Source organism: Bos indicus, chromosome 3, assembly GCF_029378745.1.
Source record: "Bos indicus isolate NIAB-ARS_2022 breed Sahiwal x Tharparkar chromosome 3, NIAB-ARS_B.indTharparkar_mat_pri_1.0, whole genome shotgun sequence".
NCBI lineage: Eukaryota > Metazoa > Chordata > Mammalia > Artiodactyla > Bovidae > Bos > Bos indicus.
In genome coordinates this window covers 20,587,957-20,612,655 of record NC_091762.1, presented here as the reverse complement: position 1 = coordinate 20,612,655, position 24,699 = coordinate 20,587,957, and the positions used below count along the sequence as shown (strand labels likewise).

At 48.8% G+C, this 24,699-nt stretch overlaps 3 protein-coding genes across 7 annotated transcripts; 2 read left to right on the top strand and 1 right to left on the bottom strand.

Annotated features, from left to right (window-relative positions):
• Nucleotides 1–4,160: 4,160 nt before the first annotated feature.
• CA14 (carbonic anhydrase 14) lies at nucleotides 4,161–11,354 on the top strand. Of its 5 annotated transcripts, none has more exons than XM_019956470.2 (11): nucleotides 4,163–5,066; nucleotides 7,220–7,240; nucleotides 8,193–8,372; nucleotides 9,013–9,155; nucleotides 9,380–9,475; nucleotides 9,672–9,738; nucleotides 9,918–10,075; nucleotides 10,180–10,300; nucleotides 10,526–10,546; nucleotides 10,668–10,752; nucleotides 10,846–11,354. In XM_019956470.2, exons 1-11 carry the CDS (start codon nucleotides 5,012–5,014, stop codon nucleotides 10,886–10,888), a joined length of 990 nt encoding a protein of 329 aa, XP_019812029.1. In that variant the 5' UTR covers nucleotides 4,163–5,011; the 3' UTR covers nucleotides 10,889–11,354. The 5 variants fall into 5 exon arrangements, with proteins under 5 accessions (XP_070641860.1, XP_019812029.1, XP_070641859.1 ...); XM_019956478.2 differs by having other exon boundaries at nucleotides 4,164–5,066; nucleotides 7,220–7,316; nucleotides 10,875–11,354; XM_019956464.2 differs by having other exon boundaries at nucleotides 4,165–5,066; nucleotides 10,875–11,354.
• A 311-nt stretch (nucleotides 11,355–11,665) lies between these two features.
• APH1A (aph-1 homolog A, gamma-secretase subunit) lies at nucleotides 11,666–15,504 on the bottom strand. Its single transcript, XM_019956489.2, has 7 exons — nucleotides 15,183–15,504; nucleotides 14,226–14,396; nucleotides 13,981–14,054; nucleotides 13,622–13,744; nucleotides 13,340–13,467; nucleotides 12,809–12,932; nucleotides 11,666–12,463 (listed from the first exon to the last, which is right to left on the bottom strand). Exons 1-7 carry the CDS (start codon nucleotides 15,293–15,295, stop codon nucleotides 12,399–12,401), a joined length of 798 nt encoding a protein of 265 aa, XP_019812048.1. The 5' UTR covers nucleotides 15,296–15,504; the 3' UTR covers nucleotides 11,666–12,398.
• A 2,245-nt stretch (nucleotides 15,505–17,749) lies between these two features.
• On the top strand, nucleotides 17,750–24,699 carry C3H1orf54 (chromosome 3 C1orf54 homolog). Its single transcript, XM_019956498.2, has 6 exons — nucleotides 17,750–17,903; nucleotides 19,114–19,197; nucleotides 19,812–19,870; nucleotides 20,287–20,394; nucleotides 23,910–24,011; nucleotides 24,631–24,699. The coding sequence occupies exons 1-5, from the start codon at nucleotides 17,858–17,860 to the stop codon at nucleotides 24,006–24,008; spliced, it is 396 nt and encodes a 131-aa protein (XP_019812057.1). The 5' UTR covers nucleotides 17,750–17,857; the 3' UTR covers nucleotides 24,009–24,011; nucleotides 24,631–24,699.

Below are 24,699 nucleotides of genomic sequence, written 5' to 3'. Positions count from 1 at the left end.
GTGGCCACTGCTGAGTTTTCCAAATTTGCTGGCATATTGAGTGCAACACTTTAACAGCATCATCTTTTAGGATTTGAAGTAGCTCAACTGGAATTCCATCACCTCTGCTACAGTCCGTGGGGTCGCAAAGAGTCGGACATGACTGAACGACTTAGCATGCATCATGATATGCTTCCTTGAAGGGAAGGCAGCTTCTTAAATATATTAAGGAGAAACCTGCTTTGACATAACACATTCTTGGGTGTCACTCTTAGAGACAAATGAAGCATGGGTCTGCCTGCTGTGGAGTGGCATTTTTTATGTTCTTATATATAACTATAGGCCCAGGCTATGCAACCATCACAAGACTGTTGACATCAGGTAAAGAAAATCTCACTACTAATTACCCATCCCTCTTGGTTCCCATAAAACTTTGTTTCACCACTATTTAGAACTTCTCATGGCTGTATTCTGATAATTGGGTAAGGTATCTGCATCCCCTAAAGAGACTGTGAAATTCTTGAGGGCCGGGATTGTGGTTTATTAATTTTTTATTTCTAGAGTCTGCCCTGTTGCCTAGCACTCAATGTATGTTTGTAAATTAGTGACGGTATTGTTGCTAAGCTCTGCAAAAGTGACTGCAAAGAACAATTCTAGTTGGCTAGAATCTCTGCAGAGAATGGCAAACTCCTGGGAATTCCCTGGTGGTCCGGTGGTTAGGACGCGGTGCTTTCACTGCCATGGCCCAGGTTCAATTCCTGTCCAGAGAACTAAGACCTTGCAAGCCACGTGGTGCAGCCAAAACAAACAAAGAAAAAGGCAAACTCTATCACCTCTGCTCCTTCAGTAGATATACAGCATTGATTCTCAAGTGTGGACCCTCAGACCAGTACCATCTAACAGGTCCCCAGGTGACCTGTTAGAAATGTAAATCTCTGGGCCACTCTCAGCTTCTGAGAAGGACCCACATTCTGCCTATGGAATGTGTCCTCTACTTTCACTTTACTATGGCTTGCTCTTGAATTCTTTCCTGTGCCAATCCAAGGACCCTCACTTGACAGCCTGTCCCCAGGAATTTGACTAAGACCTGGGACATGACCATCCTCTTGTGCCCCATTTTCCTGCAACGTCTTTGCAAAGTATATTAATAAATCTACTACTTGAGTTTATGTGCATGCTCAGTCATCTCTAACTCTTTGCGACCCCATGACTGCAGCCCACCAGGCTCCTCTGTCCATGGAATTTTCCAGGCAAGAACACTGGAGTGGGTTGCCATTTTCTTCTCTGGGGATCGTTCTGATCCAGGGATCAAACCTGTAGCTCTTATGACTCCTACATTGGTAGGTGAATTCTCTGCCACTAGGGCTACCTGAGAAGCAAATCGACCTCTTAGCTATCAAAAAAATGCAAATCTCTGGACATACCCCAGACCTACAGAATCAGAAGCCTTAGGGGCAGAGGCTCAGAAATTGGTATTTTAACAAGCCTTCCAGGTGATTCTGATGCACAATGATGTTTGAGAACCCAAAGGAGAAAGTTCAACGGTGCCTATGTCCTTATCCTGGTTTAGCTTAGCAGCTATATACCTAGCCAAGGGAGAATCCATAAATCCCTCAAAACTCAGTCTTTAAAGGGTATAACAAGGGAGCTGAAATGATGATTGAGGACCCTTCTAGCCTAAAATTCTGGGAAAAGGCAGAAAGTAAATAAATGTTCCAATGACCAGATGCATTCATTCAATCAGCAAATATTTATGTACCAGGCAGTGCTTTGAGCATGGAATCAGTGCATGACACAAATTTACTCCTTTTTAATTAAAATTTTAATTTTTAATTAAAATTGTTCAGACCACAAACTTGGAACTGTCTTCTGTCTATAAGATTCTTCTACTGCATCTGCCATGCAATGTGAACTGGAAAATCGAGAAATGATCCAAAAGAGTTCTGGCCACCTTCTCCCCTAAATTACTTTGACTTCAATTCTTGAAAGCTTCTGTGTTTGTTTAAGAGCCTTCAGTATCAGTGTGTTAGAAGACAAGGGAGTGATAATAAATGTGAGTATCAAAATAGACTATCTCTGGATCTGTGTTACTTACATCACAAAGTTGCTTGCTCTTTTAGGAAACTGAATCCATCTAATTCCGTCTCCTCATCGATTCTCTCTTCTCGGCAGTGAGTCACCACCTGGACTGTTTGAGTAAGTTCCCTGTGTCTACCATTCCTCTTTCCTTCTGATCTGCCTCCCTCCCTCACTGAACTCTTTTTCCCCACCACACAAATTCAGAGCACTTAGTGAGTTACTGTAAGGTATTTTAGACTATTTAGAATGTTTAGTCAGTTTAAATCTTTTTTAAAAAGGACCTTTTAAGAAAAACCAACCCAGAAGTCACCACACTTGGATACCATCGATTCTCTGCCCAGTTCACATTTCACTGCATTTGGAAGGACAGGAGATGGCGCCAGAAAGCCATTTTGGTTTCCAGTCGGGATTTTCACCAAGCTCAGAGTGAGCAAAGGGCTACAGAAGGAGACCTAGGAATTGAAACAAAACCGCCAGAGTTTTAGTAGCACCTAAGTTGGGGGGAGGTGAGGTGGGAAGAGTTTTTTGTTTGTTTTTTTATCATATAACGGTCCTCTTGACACTACTCCAAATCAGCCCGGTGACAAAAGAAATATCCATAGTAAAGCCAAAGATAAAGACATTGCCAATAAAAATTTTAAAAATAAATAAATACAGGCAAGCCCCTGGAGTTTGCCGCCTTTCCCCTCTTTCCTACATACCAGGGCCTTTGTCCATTGGGGACACAAGGGCCGGGAGGGGCTGCTCACTCCCAAGTGGGAAGCCGCTGATTTGAGGCTGAGACATCTCTGTGAAACAGTATCCACTTGTACAGGCAAAATCCCAAAGCCCACCAGCAGTGAAACACTTCTGAGAAGGAATCACATGCAAGACATTTTGAACTGGAACTTTAAAAAAGTTTAAAAATTCATGGACAACCAGGAGGTGGCGCCTGATAAGACACATTATCTATCTCGGGAGGCTGCATCTCAGCCCCGGACACTCCAGGGAACTCTGTCCCGGCAGAGGTCATTCTGTCCAGGCCTCTTCTTTCCTACCTTGCAAAAGAGGTCTCTGCTTGCTTGCTTTTTTCTGTTCCTCTGTGTTAACGGTCCTGATTCCCAGGAAGTCTAATTTACACTTTAAGCCTTTTCTTCTTCTTAGATGGGATGAGAGGGGTTTAGGGGGAACCTCAAAACAAAATTTTTCTGGAAGGGAAAAATAACTTGAAGGGTGATGAAAGAATTAAAAAGGATATGGCATCTGCAAAATGGCTTTGCTTTGCAATCAATCACAGTGGACGGAAAAGCACCCAGGCTCCTGTTTCAGCAGGGGCTGATGATCTAGCATATGCATTATTTCTGTTCACTTGGCTTTTATCCTTCCCCCTTATTTAGCGTCTGCTCCCTTTGTTTTGACTATATTGCCACTGAGCAGGAACAAGGAGGGCAGAAGGACCTCACATGGGTGCCTCCTCCAGTCTGAGACTCTGGTGAGGGAAGGGAGAACTGGGGCCAGTGTTTGGCCTGAGGTTATCTTTGAGTCTCACAGTTCATAATGAGGGATTTAGGATGTACATTCCAATCAGGATTTCCAGTCCCATGGGGGAACAAGCACCAGCCTGCATTCCTGAGATTCAACGGCCTCTCTGCTCCACTTGCCCAGCTCTCCGGTGGCAGTTCTTACTCAGTCCCCAAAGTCCTGCCCCAGCCTTTGATTGGGCGGGTGGGAAGACCCTGGGCCCCTCTCCCACTCCAATGTGATCACATGGCCTCTCTCTGCTCCCTCCCCTCTCTTAGCCTGGAGTCCACCTTTTTTTTTTTTTTTTTTTTTGATGGTGGTAGTGATTGTTTCTAAGGTCTCCCCGCCTTTCCTCCTGCCCTGGCCACCGTGCCCAGGGTCTGTGTCCTCTTCAGTGACAAAAGCCGCCCTAGATCTGGGCTCCCAGGGGAGGGAGGTGGCTGGGTCTGGCAGTTGCAGCCGCTGTCTCTTCATGGTGCTGCTGCAGCCCCTCCCCCCGCTGGGCACACAAATGAGCTTTATCTAGCAAACAAAACCACCCCCCACCCAGGCCACAAAGGCACGTGGACCCAGCCTCACCGTGGGAAGGGGGTGGTGACAGGCGCAGGAGAAAGAGCGCTCCAAACGAGCTCTCCTCGCCCGCCTCACTTCTCTTCCTCACTTTCCACAACCAAGATTTTAGTCCTTGACTTCCTACCCTCCAGCTGCACCCTGAGTCCCCCAAGTCCCTTTAACTCTGCACTCTTCCTATTCCAGGGCACCTCACATTCTGCAGGGATTTGGGCACGGGTCCTCCCACTATCTGTCCCACACCCAGGGAGCGGCCCCTCAGAGGAGAAGCCAAAGTCCCTCGGAGGGGGACTGGATGGGACCCCAAAGGATCGGACCCCCAAAACCTCCGTTCCTGCTCCTGCCCGTTCCCAGGGACACCTTTCTCCACAGTGTCTGTGTGGATAGCAGAGGAAGGAAGAGCTCACCCCAGCTGGGTTCCTGAGCCAGGGCCAGGACTCCCGTTTTCACAGCCGCGCTCTACTCTGAGCAGGGCCATCCTGCATGCTTAATCGGCTATTTAAGGAGCTGTTCGCCAGCAACCCGGGCAGCCCCCCCCTCCCCACGTACACCCGTCCAGAGCCACCTTAAAAGCAGGAGGCAATTGGAAGTAGCTGGCCAGCAAGTGAAGACTGCAAAGAGAGGTAAAAAGAGAGAGGGCAGAAAGAGAAGCAGCGAGAGATTTATCCTGGGACCAGAAACTCACGGTACCCCCACTGAAAACCAAATCCCCTGGAAGCCCGCAGAGACACAAAGACAGCAAGAGAGAAAGACAAATACACTCAACTCCAGGAAACTCCTGTCCCCCGCCCCAACCCTCTCTCTCTCCCTCCCCGCTCTCTCTCCCTGCCCTAGTCCTCTAGTCCCCAGACCCCCAGTACCTTGCACTCCTTCCGGGCACACCATGTTGTTCTTCACCCTCCTGCTAGAGGTGATTTGGATCCTGACTGCCAACGGGGGTAGGTACATCTGGGTGTCTGTGTGTCTGTCTGTGCTGATGTACACATGTTGCCTTGCATGTTTAATGGAGGAAAGGAAGCCTGGGGGCTAGAATAATAGGCTCAGGCTCAGAGATGGAGGGAAAGAGAGAGGACTCGAGAGGAGACCACTGTCCTTCTTTGCCCTTTGATTTTCCAGCTTTGTTGTGGGTGGGGATGGGGGCAAACTGACCTGGGGCAGAATATGTACACACGCCTCCCGCAGAATCGATTTGCAGACTACAAAGTCTCTTCAGAGCTCTTTCCCCACTGCCCTAGTCCCTGGCTACCCTCCTGGCCTTCTTTATTTACAAACTCATCCAATTAGGGAGCCAAAGAGGCCTGGAGAGAAAGGATAGAGGACTCATGGAGGGGGTGGTCAGGAGAATATTCCTACACTTCCTGCCAAACTCAGACCCCGATCCCTGACTACGAACCTCGTGGCCAAAGTCCCCTCTCCTTTCTAGGTGCGTGTGTGCTAAGTTACTTCAGTCGTGTCTGACTCTTTGCGACCCTATGGACTGTAGCCCACCAGGCTCCTCTGTCCATGGAATTCTCCAGGCAAGAGTAGTAGAGTGGTCTCCGTTCCATGGGGTGACCAATTTCCTGGTTTTTCCTGAAAGCAGTAGCAATAATAGTCCATATTGTTAGTCCCTTACGATTTACAAAGGACCTTCAGGAGCTCCTAGGAGAGGAAGAGGGTCTCTCAGGGGAATGGCTGAGGTGTTCCGGGAATGTCCCCAGGACCCCTACCACTCATTTCTGTGATCCCTGTGTCTGGTGCAGTATCCAGCAGTGGAATTAAGATGTTTTGGAAGAACGGGCTTGGGAGGTGTCTAGAGGGCAGGAGGAAAATGCAAAGAAGATGACTGGGCAGAGGGGCTGCCAAGGAGAGCCGCAAATTCCACCCTAGGAGAAAGGAAAAAATCAGGAAAGAGGAGGAAGAGATGTGAGACCAGTGTGTTGAGAATTTGGTGGGAGGGAAAGGGCAAGGCTGTTAGCCTGCCCAGAACCAGGGGACTTGAGTTGTTGAGGTGTCCCACTGAGCTGGTGAGTGCAGGGCTGCCTCCAGCCTTCCTCTGGGTTGCTTTTCAGAATTGTGTGAACTGAGGGATGAGCCAGTCCAAGAGCCCAGTGATGAGATCAAGGGTATCTTAGCAGTCTAAGGGATTTATTTAAGTTAATAAGAGAGCAGAGGTCGCTGGAGGCAGGGGACAGGGGGTGGAGATTTAGAATTTTACTCCCAAGTTTCTAGCAATTTGAAAAATACAGAGACAACCTGCAGGAAGGCCTCCTTTTCCCCTTGAAGCAGTTTGGTCCTGGGTGAGGGCTGGACCAGCAGACCCCAGACCTTCCATCCAGAAGACAGGACTGCATGAGAGCCTGGCATGTGACCCAGCTGGCAGCTCTCATTTCCACACACAATGCTTTACTTTCATCCTGTCCCTGCCAGCCTGGCTGCCTGTGCCCACCCACCACGCTCCACGTAGAGTAGACCCTGCCTGACTCCCACCTCTCCTAGTCATCTGGGAACCTCGGGAGCAGAGGTTCCTGGTGATGGGGAAAACTTCCTTTAGAATTATTGGGACAAGAAGGAGAAACGCAAATGTTCATTTACAGCTCAGTGCCTGGGTTTGTTCATTTACAGCTCAGTGCCTGGGTTCGTACATTTACAAAGCTCAGTGCCTGGGTTCGTACAAAGCTTCAAAGCAAAGGAATACTCACCCTCTCCTCTCAGCAAGATGGCCCCCGACTCTGAACTTCTTGCCCCTCCCCTTGTTCCAGTCCCCTTCCTCCAAACCCTCTGCCTACACCCTCACCTCAGCCCAAGTGTTAGACTGGCTTGGCACAGGCTAGAGAAAAGTGAGGGTTGGGCATTTTGCACATTTGGATCCAGGTTAATTTTAGTCTCCTGGCTTTATCTCTTTTCAATTCTCCTCCCCCTTTACTCAGGGAACACAAGCACAGCCTGGCTGATTTTAAATAGACCCCCCGACCTTTCCACTGCGGTGTCCAATTTCAGGGCTTCCTTTGGGAAGGGCTGGAAGGAGGGAGGAGAACGGGAAGGGGGGAAGTGGAGGAGCTCCCTGCCTGGGGCTGTGCTGGCTGTAACTCAAAGTTACTCTGCCTTGCAGGTCAACACTGGACGTACGAGGGTGAGAGCAGAACCCAGGCCTACCAACGCCCTTTCCTCACTGGGACTTCTTCACCTGGCGGGAAGACTTATGCCACGTGGGTGGGGAGGTTTCCGTTAGCTTTTCATCCTAGCTCCTCCATTCCCCAACTCCCTGTGCCCCATCTTTCGCTCAGATTGATTCTTAGATCCTGTTCTAACCATCAAATCCCACACCCCCTGATTCAGCAGAAAAGCCAGTTATGTCCTCAGTCAATCTCTGTGGGAGTGAGGGAGCCGGAGTGGAGAGGGAAGTGGGTGGGGGAAGGTGCCATGAGCTTAGCTGCCCCTTCTCCTCCTTGCTCATTCTATCCTGATCGATCCTACCCCAACCTGAATCTGGAACCGGGACAGAACCTGAGGTCAGGGGTGAGGGAGAGGCCAGCAGGACAGTGTGTGACCCTGGCAGAGGTGCAACCAGATTCCTTTCAACTTAAGGAGTCCCTGAGTCAATGCAAGGTCCAGTGTGAGAGCAAGGAGTCAATGATGGGAAGTCAGCAGGTCTGAATCTTAAGGCCGCTTGATAGGGGTTCCCCAGAGACCCTACCTCTCTAGAATAATTTTCCCAGCTTTCCTGCTCCCACTCAAATCCACCTCTCTGGCTCTGCGGACTTTCTACCCATCTTCTCTTCCTCTCATTAGCTCTTGTATCCTCCAACAAGAGAACCAGTAAGTAAAGGCAACTGCTCCCCATTCATCAGGAGAGCAGGGGAATCATTACTGCCCCTGGATAGGCGATGGGAAGGATGGGAAGGAACTGCCGCATTGAGTCCAGCAGGGACTCCCCCCTCACCCAGCCCTGCATAACTAAGGGCTTCATATGGGGTAGAGAGAAGTGCATGTCCGCCTCCACGTAGGTAAATAGCTTGGTGGAGGGTTGCTGAAGGGTGGTTGGGGCTAGAGGGCAAGACAAATGTCTGTGATAACCCCACCAGGTCCACATGGTCAAGACCACTGGCCCGCCTCTTACCCTGAATGTGGAAGCAATGCCCAGTCCCCCATCAATATCCAGACAGACAGTGTGACTTTTGACCCTGACTTGCTACCTCTGCAGCCCCACGGATATGAACAGCCTGGCACTGAGCCTTTGAACCTGCACAATAATGGCCACACAGGTAAAAAGACCTGGCCTCCAAGGAGATTAAGCTTCAGTTCCAATCTTAGGAGTCAGAGGTGAAGAAGCATTCTCCTAACTTCTAAATTCTCAGGAGGTTTTATCTATAAATTTGGAGACAAGAGAATGGGGATGAGGTTCCTGTAGCCAAAGGTGGTCGAGGGGTGGGTGAGCATCATAGTACTGCCTTGATCTTCACTAGAGAAGCAGTGGCTGGGACTTTCAGCCAGTGGTCCAGTGGTTAAGACTCCATGCTCCCACTGCAGGGGGCACGGGTTCAATTCCTAGTTGGGGGACTAAGATCCTGCATGCCAATGCCCCAGGGTGCCACCAAAAAATAGAAAAGCAGTGTCCTATGGGAAGAACAGAGGATGATATGGTTGAATGGCATCACTGACTCAATGGACATGCATTTGAGCAGGAGATAGTGAAGGACAGGGAAGCCTGGAGTGCTGCAGTTCATGGGGTCTCAAAGAGCTGGACAGGAGTTAGCCACTGAACAACATGGAAAAAACTGGGTGCTGTGCAGAGAAAGAGAAAAGGCTGGCCAAGTTTCCCAAGAAGTGGTGGCAACTGCGGGGGAGGGTAGGAATGCATCCAGATTACTCCAACCCTAACTACTTGCTCTCTTTCCCTCATAGTACAACTCTCTCTGCCCTCTACCCTGTATCTGGAAGGACTTCCCCGAAAATACGTAGCTGCCCAGCTCCACCTGCACTGGGGTCAGAAAGGAACCCCCTGGGGGTCAGAGCACCTGATCAACGGCAAAGCCACAGCTGCAGAGGTACCAGGAGCAAGGCCTGGACTAGGATGTAGTGATAGGCACTGTCGGTCCCAGGGATCTGGAAACTGAGAACATGGTTGGGGTGAAAGGGCAAGCTTTGTGGGGCAGATTTACTGCATGCAAGAGGTGGTGGTGGTGGTGGTGGCAGCGGCTAGGATCAAAGCCTTTGGGACTGGGTAGTGGAGAAAACATCAAATGATTCAATTCCCTGTCCTCTCCCTTAGCTCCACATTGTACATTACGATTCTGAGTCCTACGAAAGCCTGAGTGAGGCTGCTCAGAGGCCTCAGGGCCTGGCTGTCTTGGGCATCCTCATTGAGGTCAGTGGCCCCCGATCCCTCCGAGGCCCCCCTCCACTCCCTCTGCATCCCTCAGTCCTATTCTGTCCATGTCTGTTGCTGGTCATCCTCCCAAGACAAGTCAGCAACCCATTTACACCATGTATCCTACACACAAATGTCTGACTTCTAACATGGACTCATCCTGAACACTCTCCCCCATTTCTTCCCCATCCAGGTGGGTGAGACTAAGAATCCAGCTTATGAACACATTCTGAGTCACTTGCATGAAATCAAGTATAAAGGTGAGCCCTAAAAATCTATCTGAAGACAAAGTCACATTAGACTTCAGGGAAATTTCTCAAGGCCTGAGAGGCCTGGGATGAGGCACTGAGTTAGGGACCAAGGTGTTTGCTTCTAGGAGCCCTGTCTAGGTAAGCGAGGGTGCAGTGAGGGAGATGAGCCTGAATCTGTCCTTGCCCAGATCAGAAGACCTCCATGCCTCCCTTCAACGTGAGAGGGCTGCTCCCGCCGCTGCTGGCACAGTACTTCCGTTACAATGGCTCGCTCACCACTCCGCCCTGCTACCAGAGTGTGCTCTGGACTGTCTTCCATCGAAGGGCCCAGATTTCCACGGAACAGGTGAGCAGTGGAGAGGTGAGGCAGTGGAGTTATAACCTCAAACCCTTCCCCACTCCCCAAAGCAAGGGCCACTCGTCCCTGAGTCCAACGCTTCTGCTCCTCAGCTGGAAAAGCTTCGGGAGACATTGTTCTCCACAGAGGAGGAGCCCTCTGAGCCACTGGTACAGAACTACCGAGCCCCCCAGCCTCTCAATCAGCGGATGGTCTTTGCTTCTTTCATCCAAGGTGACTGTACAGGGCTTGGAAAAAGGGACAGGAAACTGGGGGATTCAATGGCAGGAACTAGGATGCCCTTAAGAAGGAAAAAGCTACAGGGGGAAGGGATTCCCAGGCCTTGCTTGGACTGAGACCCACCATGCCCCAACGTACCCAGCCCTCAGGACTGGCACAGGGCAGCTTCTAGCTGGGTGGGGATCTGGTCTCGCTGACCCAGGTTTTCTTCCCTTGCAGTGGGACCCTCGTATACCACAGGTAAGACAGTCTTTCCCAGGTATCGAGGTGTGGGGTACAGGGTATGGTGCTCCTCAGCAAGTTAGGGAAAGGCTCACTATCTATGTCAGTCCTAGGCAGACACCCTCCATCTCTCTCCCAGGTGAAATGCTGAGTTTGGGAGTAGGAATCCTGGTTGGCTGTCTCTGCCTTCTGCTGGCTGTTTATTTCATCGCTAGAAAGATCCGGTGAGGTCCTACTCTCCAATCTTCCAGTCCTTTCTTTTGTCCCAAAAAGCATGCTCCTAGTCCACCTCTAATCTGTTTCACATTGGACACTAGGCATTTCCACGAACCATTCTCCCTTCCAGGAGGAAGAGACTAAGAAACCGGAAAAGTGTGGTCTTCACCTCAGCACGAGCCACCGAGGCATAGACTCCTTCCTGGACACTTCAGATGCCTTCCACTTGCTCGGCTGTCAGGGTGCTTGTCAAGTGAGGCGCCGGGACTGGCCAGGAAATACTGTAGGAGTAGGCCAACACCCCTCTTTCCTCCAGACAGTCCCTACACAGAGGTAGGGACAGGCTTTCATTCAAGGAAGAAAAACAGAACCTTCAGCCTCTCAGAACATGGAGGAGATCAGGACAGTCCTAAGGTGACAATGCAGAGGCTCAACTGTGTGTAGTTGTAGGAGGATGTGGCCCATAGTCCCCTGTCCCCTCATCTTTATAACCCTGTCCCTAGATATAGCTGTAAGATCTCCCCTTAGGAAAAAGGGTTGCTGCTGTTTATTTTGGTGTTTTGTTCTTTTTTTTGCTCAATATATTTGGAAATTAAAGCTGCTGACCCCACGTCTGGTTTTACTCCTGGAGCTCTTGAGAATGGGAGTGTTCCTTAATGCCTCAGATGGCAGAGGTGGGCAAACGGAAGCGTGGGTGAGTAACTCCTTTTACTCCAATCCTGGAGGAGGGGAGATCCACTTCTGGAAGATGCTTAACCCAGAGTTTCTGACATGAGTTCAGACTCCCTGCCCTTGCATCGAAGCTATCCTTGGAGGGAACCAGAAATTGCCAGGTTAGAAAGGAGGTGGAAAAGAGCCATGAGAGGGCAGAAACCTCATTAACATGTTTTCCCCTCCTTTTAAAGCCAAGTTCCCCCACAATTATAAAGTCCTTTTTATTAGTCAAAATCACAAACACCTCGATTAAAAGGATGGAATACACCACCCTCAGCAGAAAATGATACAGTTTATAGAAAACCTCCCTGCCCCCCACACACCCCAATTAAAAACTAGAAAAAAATCTGCCCTCCTTCCCTGTGATGTCATGGTAGGCTGACTCCTCCAGGAGCACTGCAACTCTGGAGTGGGCCAGCTCCCCGCAGCACCCTCCACTTCACCTTGGGGAGAGGAGGGATGCTGGTGGTCAAGGAGGTTAAAACATTAGTTCCAGTAATACCAGTTCCCAAACATGCACTTCCTTCCTTTCCCCCAAAGTCTGGGACCAAGGGGAAAGCTGGACAGTTATAAGCCCAGTCATAAGGAGCAAGTTGAGGAGGGAAAATACAGTCCCAGGAGGTTAGGAGAAGAATTCCAACATACCTCCTCCCTCCCCCCACTCAAAAAAAAAAAAAAAGGCAATTTGGGGTCTTTATCACACCAAAAATAGTTCCCCTCAGACCTGAGAAAAAGACCAAGATGTCCAGTCTGGGGAGGGGGTACTGGGAAACTCAGAGCTCGTCTACCCTTGAACCTCCATTGACTTCATCTCCACGGCAATGGCTAAACTAGGTCCCTTTTCTTGGCCACCTGCACTGTCCAGAACTGGAGATGGAGAAATACAGGGCGAGGAGATCAGGAGGGCACCCCAGGCCCAGGGGTCCCCCCCAAGGTTCCCTCAGTCCTCGGGTGGGATGCGCAGGGCAGAATACACCATCACCCGACTGTCCTCCTGCCGTCGGCCTGCAGAGGGGAAGGGGGGTGAGTCTTGGGCAGGGTGAGGGCAGAGCACTGACACATGGGGAGTCCTGGACAACACGGGGAAAGGGGAGTCCCCAGATGGTGGGGACAAGTGCAGATTCAAACCCGCCAGTCACTGACTGGCTGAACCCAGACTGCTTCTGGTAAAGCCTAGAGACTAAAGGTCACACACGAGTGGACAAAGCAAGACCCTGAAGGTGGTGGAACAGACCGACGAGGAGACAGAGAATGCTGGGCAATGGACCGGGCTGGGGCTGGGCTCAGTCATGGGCAGTGGGCAGGCAGGTGGGATCTGTCAGGCGATCGGTCCAGGTAGTCAGTCCTTACACGAGAGACTGCGCTGGATACTTCGGAAGGACCCTCCAGCTGTGATGAAGGCCCAGAGCCCCATGGAAATAGTGACTGCATAGATGGGCAGCAGGCTGGCCTCATACCAGGGGTTCAGGAATGTCTGGTGATGGGGGAAGAATAGAAAAGAAGTTAGATTCTCCCTCTAATCCCTATATTCCCATTGTGCCTTTGACCCAAATCTCCCTAGAGATCTCCCTCAAATCCCCCAGTCCTTCAGAGCACCAGTAAGTATCTTGTGATGTTCAACTCTCCCAAAGATTTCTGCTATTCCTGCTCACCTCAGGCCATCTGCATTATGGTTTGATTAATTCATTCAAAGTCCTCCCCAGAGAATCCCCAGAGCAGGATATACAATTGATGCTGAGCTGAGAGATGTCTCAAGACTCACCTTTCTGCCTCTTCTCAAGACAGATTTTTAAATGTTAAGAAGTGAGGATGTATTTCCCCTCCATCCCACTCACCATTAAGTTCTTTTCTCTCTAACTCAGGCCCCTGTCCCCAACTCACCAGTCCTGATGTCAGTAGGTGACTCCCAACCACCAGGCCCAAAGCCCAGTACCGTCTCCTCTCACAGGCATCAAAGAACACAACTCCCCAAAAGGTATGGAGCAGGATAATGGCTGCTGTCAGAAAGGCTGCAGGGGGGAGATGGGGATGAGATACATCCCTCGTCTTCTCCCAGCCTCCTGAGATGCTGAGCCAAAGAAGTCTCCCAGGGAGGGCCAGTAAATCAGGTCAGGGCTAAGGGATGGATGGGGCAGGACGGCAAGAAAAGAAAGTGGACCTTACCTGAAGTCAAGAAGTAATAGGGTGAGTCTCCGTGGATCCCAACCACACCTGGCCCAAGTGCATCAGCCAAAATATTGATAACAGAGAAGACACCACTGATGATACCGAAGGAAAGACCAGAAACTGGGGGGAGGGAGGGTCTCATCAATGCCAGAGATCACTACAGCCTGACTGCCAGTGATCCCTCCCCATTCTCAGGCACAAGTTCCCCCCCACCTTCTCTCCCTCCAGGCAACCTATCCTTGGAAGTCAGGTGTGAAGAAAAACAAGAAGCCACTTAGGACATGTGGATGTTTAGAGGCTTCCCTGGGAGAGACGAGTGTCCAACTCCCTCCTCCAGTCCTTCTCCCTTGGCTCACCATAGGCCATCTGGCGGATGGAGATGGGTGATCTTCCGTCCTCACTCAGCGATGCTAACCCTTCATCTGCCTTCCTGGGGTGTGGTGGGGTGGGTGGGACAGGGGAAACATGAGGGAGGGCAGGAATCTCCTTTCCCTCTAATGTCTTCCCTTAGTGCTTCCTCGTCCAAACCACCACCCAGGGTTGCCCCATTTATAGTTCAGTCCTCTGCCCTTCTCCCCTTCAGACCATCCCATCTTCTTACTTAAGCAGCTTGTAGTAGGCAAAGCGGAACACCTCCTGTAGAAGGACGGAGACTGCAGCACCAAATATCAGAAGGCCATACTGGAGCCGGGCATCTGACCGGTCGGTCACATGGACCAAGATGAACCAGACCACAGAGGCCAGGAGCAGGGAGACCAGCCAGAAAAATGCCCTAAGGAAAGACAAGGGCAATCAGACAAGCAAGGGTAGAGGGCATCCTGAGAAATCAAAGAGGGAAACCAATCAAGGCTGCAGCATAAAAAGCGGAACTTAGACTTCCGGATGGCCAGGGAGACAAGGAGGAGATAGGATAGGTGTCTCCACCAAGGGAGTTTGTAGGGATCTGAATGCAGGGGAAGGCTTAGAAATCTGATTAAAGGGTCTGCAGAGCTATGAAAGCCAGAGTGTAGGAGCACAAGAGGGCGAGGTATCCATTCCTGGATACTCCCGTAGGGACGGGTGAGGTCAGCACAGCCCCTTCACTAGACTTGGCCCTGGGCCTCCTCTGACGTCGCCAGGAGGAGTATAGGAGGAATCTGTGCGATCCCTGCAAGGCGGAAACCAACTGCGGGAAAGGGCAAATCAATCAGATCCCTTCCCAATCTTCACCTCCAACTTGTCTCCCCCTACTAAGGCTTCCCTTGGAGCGTCCCAGGTGGCTCAGTGGTAAAGAATCCGCCTGCTAATGCAGCAGACTCAGGAGACGCGGTTTCCATCCCTGCGTAGGGAAGATCCCTGAAGTAGTATCTTCAGTACGGCAACCCACTCCAGTATTCTCGCCTGGAAAAATCTCATGAACAGAAGAGCCTGGCGGGCTACAGTCCATAGGGTCGCAAAAGAATCGGACACCACTGAGCAGGAGCAAGACTCAGGTTCCCAGGCTCGCCCCAGGTCCTCAAGCTCCTTTCGGATCTCACTCTTCGGCGTCCTTCCGCGTCTCCCCAACCCCCTAACTTACCCGGCGACCAAGATAATGACGCGAAGCGGGTCTCCAGCCACAGTGATCAAGAAAAGCGCAAAGGCCGGGCCGAAAGCGACGAAAGTGCATCCAAAAAACACTGCGGCCCCCATGGCTGGGCAGCTGGGGGGGGGGGGGGGGGGGGTGGAGACCCGGCCAAGAGAGGGGAAGGGGAGGAGCACGCCAGCTAGGGTGTCCGGGTGGGGTGGCGACGCGACCCCGTGAGGGGCGCGGTGCAATGTCACCCCCGGACCCCCAGGAAGGCGGGGATACCGAAACCCCAGACACAAGTCCGCGCGACTTCCTCTACGGAAGCCGAGGAGGGAACAAACCCCTTTGCAGCCTCATGGCCACCTCCCATCTAATCCCCACCCCCTGGAGGCCAATGGAGGGAGAATCCGTAGGGGCGGAGCTGCGGAGGTGGGGCGTGGCTTCACGACCTGCTGGGAGTTGTAGTCCAGGTTTCCTTGCCCTGGACCTCGGACCTGGGAGTGGCTCCTGCCGGTTAAAGCAGTGGGCTGGGCCCGGCCCAGGTTCCTTGGTTCGGTTCGGTTCGGCCTTGGTCGCTGTTTCCTTTCGTTATTTTATGGGGCAGAGTGGTAGCACTCCTACCTTTTCTTGAAGACCTGCAGAGGGGGAAGATCCTGTTAGAAACTAAAGAACAAATACAAAGAAATCACAGGATAGAGGATGCCGGGAGATAGGGACGGGTATTGTTCTTACTTGAATGAGAGGAAATGAGCTGGAGATACTGCCCAAGAAATGAAGGTTACACTTAAAAGTAGGTGCGCTTTGAACAGGCTAGTGTAGGAAACATACAATACAGTGTCGCTAATGAAGCTTTCATCTGTAATGACAAGCGAATAAGAAAGAAGTTTAAAAGAAGCCTGGATAGCAATGTTAGGTAGGTTAGAGGGGATTTTGAGTTAGAATTGGGAGTTAAAGCTGTTTGTAAAAAGCAATTATAGCTGTGGAGTTGAAGGAAAACTATCTCCCTCCCCCCCACACCACCAAAGTTACTCAGTTCCTTTTATGTCATACTTCCTCTATTTATTTTCTGAAAATGAACATCAGTGGTGTCTTTTCCTCAGACTGGGGGAAGGGAAGGCAGAAGGGATGCCTTTTAGAGAGAAAGAAAGTTAAAATGTAAGAGGGTACTGTAACTTCATAGCAGGGTTAGTCCTTAGGGAGGATGTTTTGGCAAAAGAGTGCCAGGATGGGAAGATGAGGGAAACCAGAACATTGCTTTTGAGAAAGTTATCAAAGTACCCCCAAAATACTATAAAAATTGTTCAAAGAGAGCCAGCCTTCCTTTCTTTCTGGAAATGATTTATGGCAATGCATAGATGTATATCCACATAAGAGTTTTACATTTTTTTCTAGAAAATTCTGGAAAGGAGCCAAAGGAGTAGATTATATAGAATTATATGAGAACAAACCATGCAAATCTGCCCCCAATAAGGTTGAGAGGGTGGGAGCATCCTGGTTGGTACTCAAGACTCTATATTGTCTTGCTTCTGAGCATAGCAATCCAGAAGAGATGCGGATAAGACATCATTTCTCCTCTGAGCTGTTATCACAGCATCTTCTGACTTAGGAACAGGCGCCAAACCTATCTTGTTCATTAGTGTTTCCACGGAGACTTGCATAGTGCCTAGCTCATAGTAGATGTTGAATAGATGTTTATTAACTCCCTTAAAAAAAATTCTTTATTTCCTTGCCTCTGAACCCTGAATTGCCTGTCAGACTAGGCCTAGCACACTGTGCCCAGCAATTTGTCACTAAATGTTTCTACACTGAATGGAATGAAAATAGGAACTATAAAAGCAGAGAGAAGAATAAGATGAACTCCACCCCTGTAGGCTAGGAGGAAGGGAACACACCAAATGACTGAAAGGGGAGAAGAGGTGTGGCATATACCTCAGGGAAAGAGTACCTGCTTCCTCCCTTCTCCCATCCTGTGTGCAGAAACTTGAGAAAGGGGTGAGTTGAGGTCAGTACTTAGCAGAGAGGAAGGAACTAGTCTTGACTGAAAGTTGTTTTTTTTTTTTTTTTAAATCAGAATCGATGCAGCAGGTGCTTGTAGAGTCGGATGGTGATGTTGACACTGCTCCCATACTTCGTAGTCTGAGATAAGCAGGGATAGGGAATTGTTCTCACTCTAGAAAAAATGCTTATTCCTTCCGCAGAATATTTTGACTGTGAAGAAAGAGACTGTGATGAAGCCTCAGAAAGAAGGGCAGTTCTGGAGAGGATAGTCAGGGACAGTGAGAGGGAGAGTGAGCTTTTTGTGAGGACTGGGAATAAGGAAGGAAAGTAGGGGAGAGGGGAAATTTCAAGGTAAGCTGGGTTTTTTGTTGTTGGTTGGTTTGTGTGTTTTGTTTTTCAGAAAGTGGCAGCAGGTGGCCTGATTGGATCTGGTCTAGGGCCAGGGAGTCTCAGTGAACATGTTCCCGTCAAAATTCACTCTGTCTCTCTAATCTGGGCCGCTGTGACTGAGAACTGTACCGGTAGTAGCTGATGGCCTAGCCAGGCAGCAAGTGGGCGGGAATTCCCCCCGTGGGAGAAGAGTTGCTGCAGCTCCTTCGCTGCTTTGGGGGAGGGCAGAAGGCGGGGTAAGTTTGGTGGGAAACGCTGCAATTTCCTTTTTACAAGGAGCTAGAGCAGAATCCAGAATGGATGTCCTCTTTGTAGCCATTCTTGCTGTGCCACTCATCCTGGGTAAGTTCATATCTCTCCCTGGGCTTTTGAGCCAGGTCTTCTAACCATAAATGGGGAGAAACCATAAATGGTGGGAGAAAAGCAAATGAGAGGGCAGGAGGTGCAGTTCAGTAAGGAGGGATAACACTCTCCCATCGGAGTTAGATGTCAGGGGCAGAGGGAGGACCTGGAAATTAGAGACAGGAAACGGGGAGGAGAGCAGAGTCCTGTCAAAGAAGAGACAGCTGGTGCGGATGGAGCCCCAGACATGGGGAGGTTCTAACAAGAGTGAACTCAGCTCGCCATCATCACAGACTTCAGTGAGATGAGAAGGACTAAAGTGAGAGTGGACTGAGGCAGACTCCTTGAAGGTGGAGCAGTCTGAAACTATCGAGGGAAGCCAGGGTATCTTCTTTGCCAGAGAGCTGGAGAAAAAGCCTTGTATTAGTAAAGACCCAGGAGGGCTGACCTTTAGAATACTGAGTACGGGCTGCCTTCAGTGACAGGGTCCCAGAAGTAGCTTGGCTTCTTCCCTGCTTTGTTCCCAGTCTTCCAGGTGCTCTCATTGTTTCCTTTTCCTCCAGACTGTTGTGTCACTGCTTGGGGTTAAGAGAGCGAATTCAAGGAGTTTAGAAAAGATTAGCAGGAGGCCTAGAATTCCTGACCCAGTCCTGTCAAAGCCACATATTTTTAATCCTGGGAAGGAAGAAAAACTAAGGCAGATGGTTCATTTAGTCCGTCTGACTCATTCGAAGAAAGCGGGTGTTAACTGTGTTGTTCAGAGATATCCTGGAAGTTAGCATTGAAAGGAGAACCAACGCCCAAGTCCAAAAGCCTAAGGCCGTGTGTATTAGTTAATTGTGAGGAATACTGCTAAGAGGAGATCGCTCACAAATACAGTAGGTCTGGAGCATAATACTGAGAAGTAGATTTGGAGGTCTTAATTTCTGGTGTCTCCCTGCTTCCTACGTTTTTAAGGCTTCGTTTGGGTTCCAGTATGTGAAGGGACCCATTTTCAGTTCTGGGGATTCCCGGGTTGAAAGGGCACAGAGTAACAGGCCTTGTCAGCATTAAGGAGCCCGGAAGACTGAGAAGAGTTTAGAGATACAGAGGCAGGGAGATAAAAGAGGGGATGCAGAGACAAAGAATACTGACAGAGCTGAGGTCAGCGTCTGGTGTCTGTGTTGCTAAGGCTTTCCAGATGCCTCTTGACCTCTAGTCCTTGTCCTAGGACAAGAATATGAGGATGGAGAAGAACTGGAAGAGGATGAATATTATCAGGTGATCTATTATTACACAATCACCCCCAGCTATGGTGAGTACATATAAGGTTCTGATCCTTCACAGGCTGGAGAGAGGTTTGGGAGCTACTCAGTTCAGAGACTCTGACTTTTCCTTTTGCAATGGCATAACTAGATCAGAGAGAAATTTGGCCCTGAGCAAAAGCCATCAAACTCATGATGTTATTTCTCAGACTGGTGATCCTTTAGAAACAAATCTGTGCATGATTTTAGATATCAGGTTGAAAATATAAATGCATACACATTCACAAACATTTTTAACATTAGAGTTTGTTGTGTGCATCTGCTTAGTCGCTCAGTCCTGTCCGACTCTTTGCGACCCCATGGACTTTAGCCGATCAGGCTCCTCTGTCCATGGAATTTTCCAGGCAAGAATACTAGACCTGGTTGTCATATCCTATGCCAGGGTATCCTCCTGTCCCAGGGATCAACCCAAATCTCTGCATCCCCTGCATTGGCAGGCGGATTCTTTACCACTCTGTCATCTGGGAAGCCCTTAAAGTTTGTGGAATTATATTATACCGGTTAATTTTATAACTTGAGCAAACTGAAGTATTTCTTCCTCTTCTCTTTTCTGGATCTAGTGCTACCTTTCTGATTTGTAACTAATTTTTTTTCTCCTTCCCAGATGAGTTTGGTGTGAACTTCACTGTTGATTACTCTATGTTTGAGTCAGAGAACACAGTGGTGAGTGACATCTACATGATCCTCTAGGAGGATCAGGATAGGTAGCAGTTAAAAAGAAACTAGACATTGTTGAAATGTGAATAATGAACAGGAATAAAAACTAGTTAGGTGAAGCGAAACTAGGTAGTGAATCTGAAACAAATATGTTAACCACAGCTGGGAATGAAGCCAGAATGCAGTAGGTTTGCTAAGACACCGAAAGGGAGGAACAGTCCTCGAGTCAAGGGAGTTGGTGAATGGGGTGGGTACATAATCCATGCAAACATGAAGTAGGAAAAATCCCTGAGTGTAAGTCTTGGATGAGGGGTTGGAGGGAAGAAGAGGTGGTGAAGTAAAAAAGAAATCTAAATAGAGAATCTATGAGGATGTTGAACGGAGGCAATGATAACTCTGTTTCCTAATCCTACGGAGGGCAGAACAGGTTGGATGAGAAGGTGGAAGCATCAGAGACTACCATTAGTTACGAAACAGACCGCGCTGACCATCAGAAGCCTGTAATAGAGAAACCAGTGACAATGGAACCAGTGAGTGGATTGGGGATAAGGGGGGGAGGGAGACAGACATCCCTTACCCCGGATGGATCCCCAGACTGGTGACGTGGAGCAGAGGGAAGCTTTGGTGGATGGGGGAACCAAATAACTAGTACTACAATGCACGTGTTCATCTCAGATTGGCCATCATTTCTTTCACGGAGATTTAATACTAACCTTGTATACAGAACACAGGGAAGAGTTGGTGCAGTTAAATTTCAGTTGAATAGTGTTTAATGTGTTTATATACAAATACAGAGTCTAGTGCTCTGTCATGTCCAACTCTTTGAGGTTTTGTGGTCTGTAGCCCACCAGGCTCCTCTGTCCATGGAATTTTCCAGGCAAGAAATACTGGAGTGGGTTGCCATTTTCTTCTCCAGGGATCTTCCCCACCCAGGGACTGAACCCCTGTCTTTTGTGTCTCCTGCACTGGCAGTCAGATTCTTTACCACTTGGCCACCATGTTTTTGTAACCTATGTGTAAAGCTGCTAAGGATGTTGCTGCTAATGAAAAATAAATCTATGATGTTATGGTCCTCAAAGTATTCATAAAACTTTATGAAACATTTGGAACAAAATGGAAAGGTTTTTAACAGTGTTAAATTGCATACAAATTTGACAGCATACAACAAACAATTGCTTTAGGCGGTGGAAGGAGAGAGATTAGTACAGGTTGAAGTTGTCTGGAAGACTCTCAGAAGATGACTGTGCTTGAGATACTTCTTTGAAGAATAGGTGAGCTTTTGATTGGCAGTAAGTTATAAAAGGTTGAAAGCAATTCGGAAGAAGAATAGTTCTTCCAAGAGTGAAAGAGCTGCACAGACAAGGAGGATGGAACAAGAAGGGTATATTTAGTGGTTGAGGTATGACTGAAGGAGATGGTATATGAAAAGGAACAATAGGAAATTAACAAATAAAATGTTCAAGGATACATGTATTTGCTTGGTAATTTCACATATGGGAACACAGGGCCAAATTACAGAGTCTGAAGTGTCAAGGTAAATTTCAGACTTATAAACAATAGGGGGCCTAGTATGTTCTCCCAAGTGCTAAATGCACCATGAAAGTGGTATTTTTGAAAAATGATTTATCTGGTCGTATGAAGGATTCAATGGACTGGAGAGAAATTAATGAGATTTGCATCCATTAAAGGTCTGGATGAGGGAAGTGGCATTTTGTTTGTTTGTTTATTCTTGGCTGTGCTGAGTCTTCAGGGCTTCTCCTTGCAGTGGCTTCCCTTGTTTCGGAGCACAGGCTCTAGGGCAAGCAGGCTTCAGTAGTTGCAGCTCCTGGGCTCCTGAACACAGGCTCAATTGTTGTGGCCCACAGGCTTAGTTGCTCCAAGGCATGTGGGATCTTCCCGGATCAGGTATCGAACCCATGTCTCCTGCATTGACAGGTGGATTCTTTGCCACTGAGCCATCAGGAAAACCCCAGAAGTGGCATTTTTAATGGAGCAGAGAAAAATAAACACTTTGAAGAAAATGCCTTGCTTCAATGATAATTTCATATGGGCAATAAATAAGGGAGAAGGAAATGGCAACCCACTCCAGTATTCTTGCCTGGAGAATCCCAGGGATGGGGGAGCCTGGTGGGCTGCTGTCTATGGGGTCGCACAGAGTCGGACATGACTGAAGCGACTTAGCAGCAGCAGCAGCAAAATAACTTGAGTTTTAAAAATAACTTTAAGTTTTAAATATGGGCATCTCGGAAAATGGTTGACTGAAATGGGAACTGTGATCAGAGATCACAGTGATCAGAGTAATTTAGGGGGGGAGTTATAAATTTGGTATTGGCCAAGTTGAATTTATGGTCACAGCCTATGCTGCTGCCTATGCTCCAGCTCTAAGTGCAAAGTTATGAATGCAGACAAGCTCAGTAGATCCAGTATTTACAGAATACGGAAAGGCCAATGAGTGTGCCTTTAGTTAGTAGGAGAGGAATCAACCAAGGAAAAGGAAACAAATTGATTGGAGAGGTAGGTAGATAGCCAGATTTGTATTATCGAGTCTAGAAGAGAAAGTTTAATATAGTCAGTCAAAAGCTACCAATAAGTCAAGAAGGAGGTCATCGATAACCACAGAGAAAGCAGTTTCAATTGAGTGGTTGTACCAAAAGCTACTTTCTGTGGCATTAGAGAGGAAATATATTGTGAGGAAGTGGAGGGAGAGGATAGACCAACTAGCTGAGAAATCTGGTAATGAAAAAAGAAACAGATGACTTCCTTGAAAGTCCAACAGCTAAGACTCTATGCTTCCAATGCAGGGGTATGGGTTCAATCCAGGCTGGGGAACTAAGATCCCCCATGCCATGAGGTGTGGCCAAAGAGAGAAAGAGAGGAGCAACAACTAGAAAGGGCCACAGAACCAATGCAGTCTGAATACAGTTGTACATAGATGGGAGGAATCGGTAGGAATGGAAAGCTGATGACTGACAAGGACAGATAAATATTTTAAAGTATATAGTAGGCTCCCTTTTGGAGAAGGAAACGGCAACCCACTCCAGTATTCTTGCCTGAAGAATCCTGTGGACAGAGGAGCCTGGTGGGCTGCCATCTATGGGGTCGCACAGAGTCGGACACGACTGAAGCAACTTAGCATGCATGCATGCATGCATTGGAGAAGGAAATGGCAACCCACTCCAGTATTCTTGCCTGGAGAATCCCAGGGATGGGGGAGCCTGGTGGGCTGCTGTCTATGGGGTCGCACAGAGTCGGACACAACTGAAGCGACTTGGCAGCAGCAGGCTCCCTTTAGATTGTAAACTCTGTGAGGGTAGGACCAATGTCTTAATCATATTATCCCCCTATGTGGGCTTCCCCAGTGGCTCAGCAGTGAAGAATCTGCCTGCAAAGCAAGAGCCACAGGAGACCCAGGCTCGATCCCTGGGACAGGAAGATCCCCTGCAGAAGGGCACAGCAACCCATTCCAATATTCTTGCCTGCAAAATCCCATGGACAGAAGAGCCTGGTGGGCTACAGTTCATATGGTCTTAGAGACCCAACTGAAGTGACTTAGCACACATGGCACCTGTGCCTGAACCTGGTGCCTCAGACAGTAAAGAATCTGCCTGCAATGCAGGAGACCCAGGTTCAATCCCTGGGTCAGGAAGATCCCATGGAGAAGGGAATGATTATCCACTCCATTATTCTTGAAAATTCCATGAACAGAGGAGCTTGGTGGGCTGTAGTCGATGGGGTTGCATAGTCGGACACTACTGAGTGACTAATATGGCACCTAGCACGGTGACTAGCACAGTCATGTACATAGGTTAAGAAACAAAAAACATGTCACTGAATTGAGTCAGGCCTCCCTAGTATGGTCAGGAATGACTGAAAAGCACAGGGGAAAGGACTTCTTATAGTGATGGGGAGGAGGGCTGGATCTTTCTCTAAGCTCAGAGGAAAGAAGACAGAGGTTGGCATAAAGACATGGTTATCTTTCCAGAGTGGGAACTGGGTGGTGGGAAGGATGATACTAGCCTCCTATGAGGGGATGTCTGTATTTTAGCAGAGTCCAGATCTGAATGACGCTGTATCCGGTCTGCAGAGTCCTGGTCCACTCCTCCTGTCCTGGGCCCTCATTCAGGGGGTGATGTATTTCCTGTAAAAGGTAAGAGTGCAGCCACTGGCCTTGGGGGAGTTTTGAAGTTTTACCAGTATCTCCAGCTAGTGTTCCCAGCCTGGTCAATTCTCAGCTGCTTAAAGGAAGAGGGATCACATTTAGAAAAAGCTTATCTAACTTTAAGGAGGTTTAGGAGATGTTAAGGCAAAGGCCTTTGTAATAAGAGTCATTACTTTTTCTGAACTGGGATGATTTCAGGACCTCCTACAGCAGAAGCAGGTAGAAGGGACAAGAAACTTCTCCAGGTTTCCAGTCTGCCTTGAGGAATCAGAGCTGGTTTCGGCCTGGACTGGTTTAAGGTTCTGCAGGTGCCAGAGGGCAAAATGAGAGGGGCCCTGCAACCTGACAGAGTTGAGAGGCTGAAGTTCAGAAGCAGGGGCAGGAAAGGAAGGAATTTAAGTTGGTAACCACAATAAGAGGCATGAAGAAGTTTAGCAGAAGGAAGGAATGAAGGAGGGAGACACATCTAATAGATGTCATGAGGAAATCTAGCTCAAAATATAAAATCCGGGCAGTTTCCATAGAGGTGGGAGATCCTGGAAGGTTTCCTGAGTCCCCTGACCCTGATTTTCCACAAACCGCCTCCTCTCCCGATTTTTTTTTTTAGGAGAAGGAAGACTCGTTGATGGGGATTTGGGAAGAGGAGAGTAGAAGATTAAATAAATAAATGAAGTAA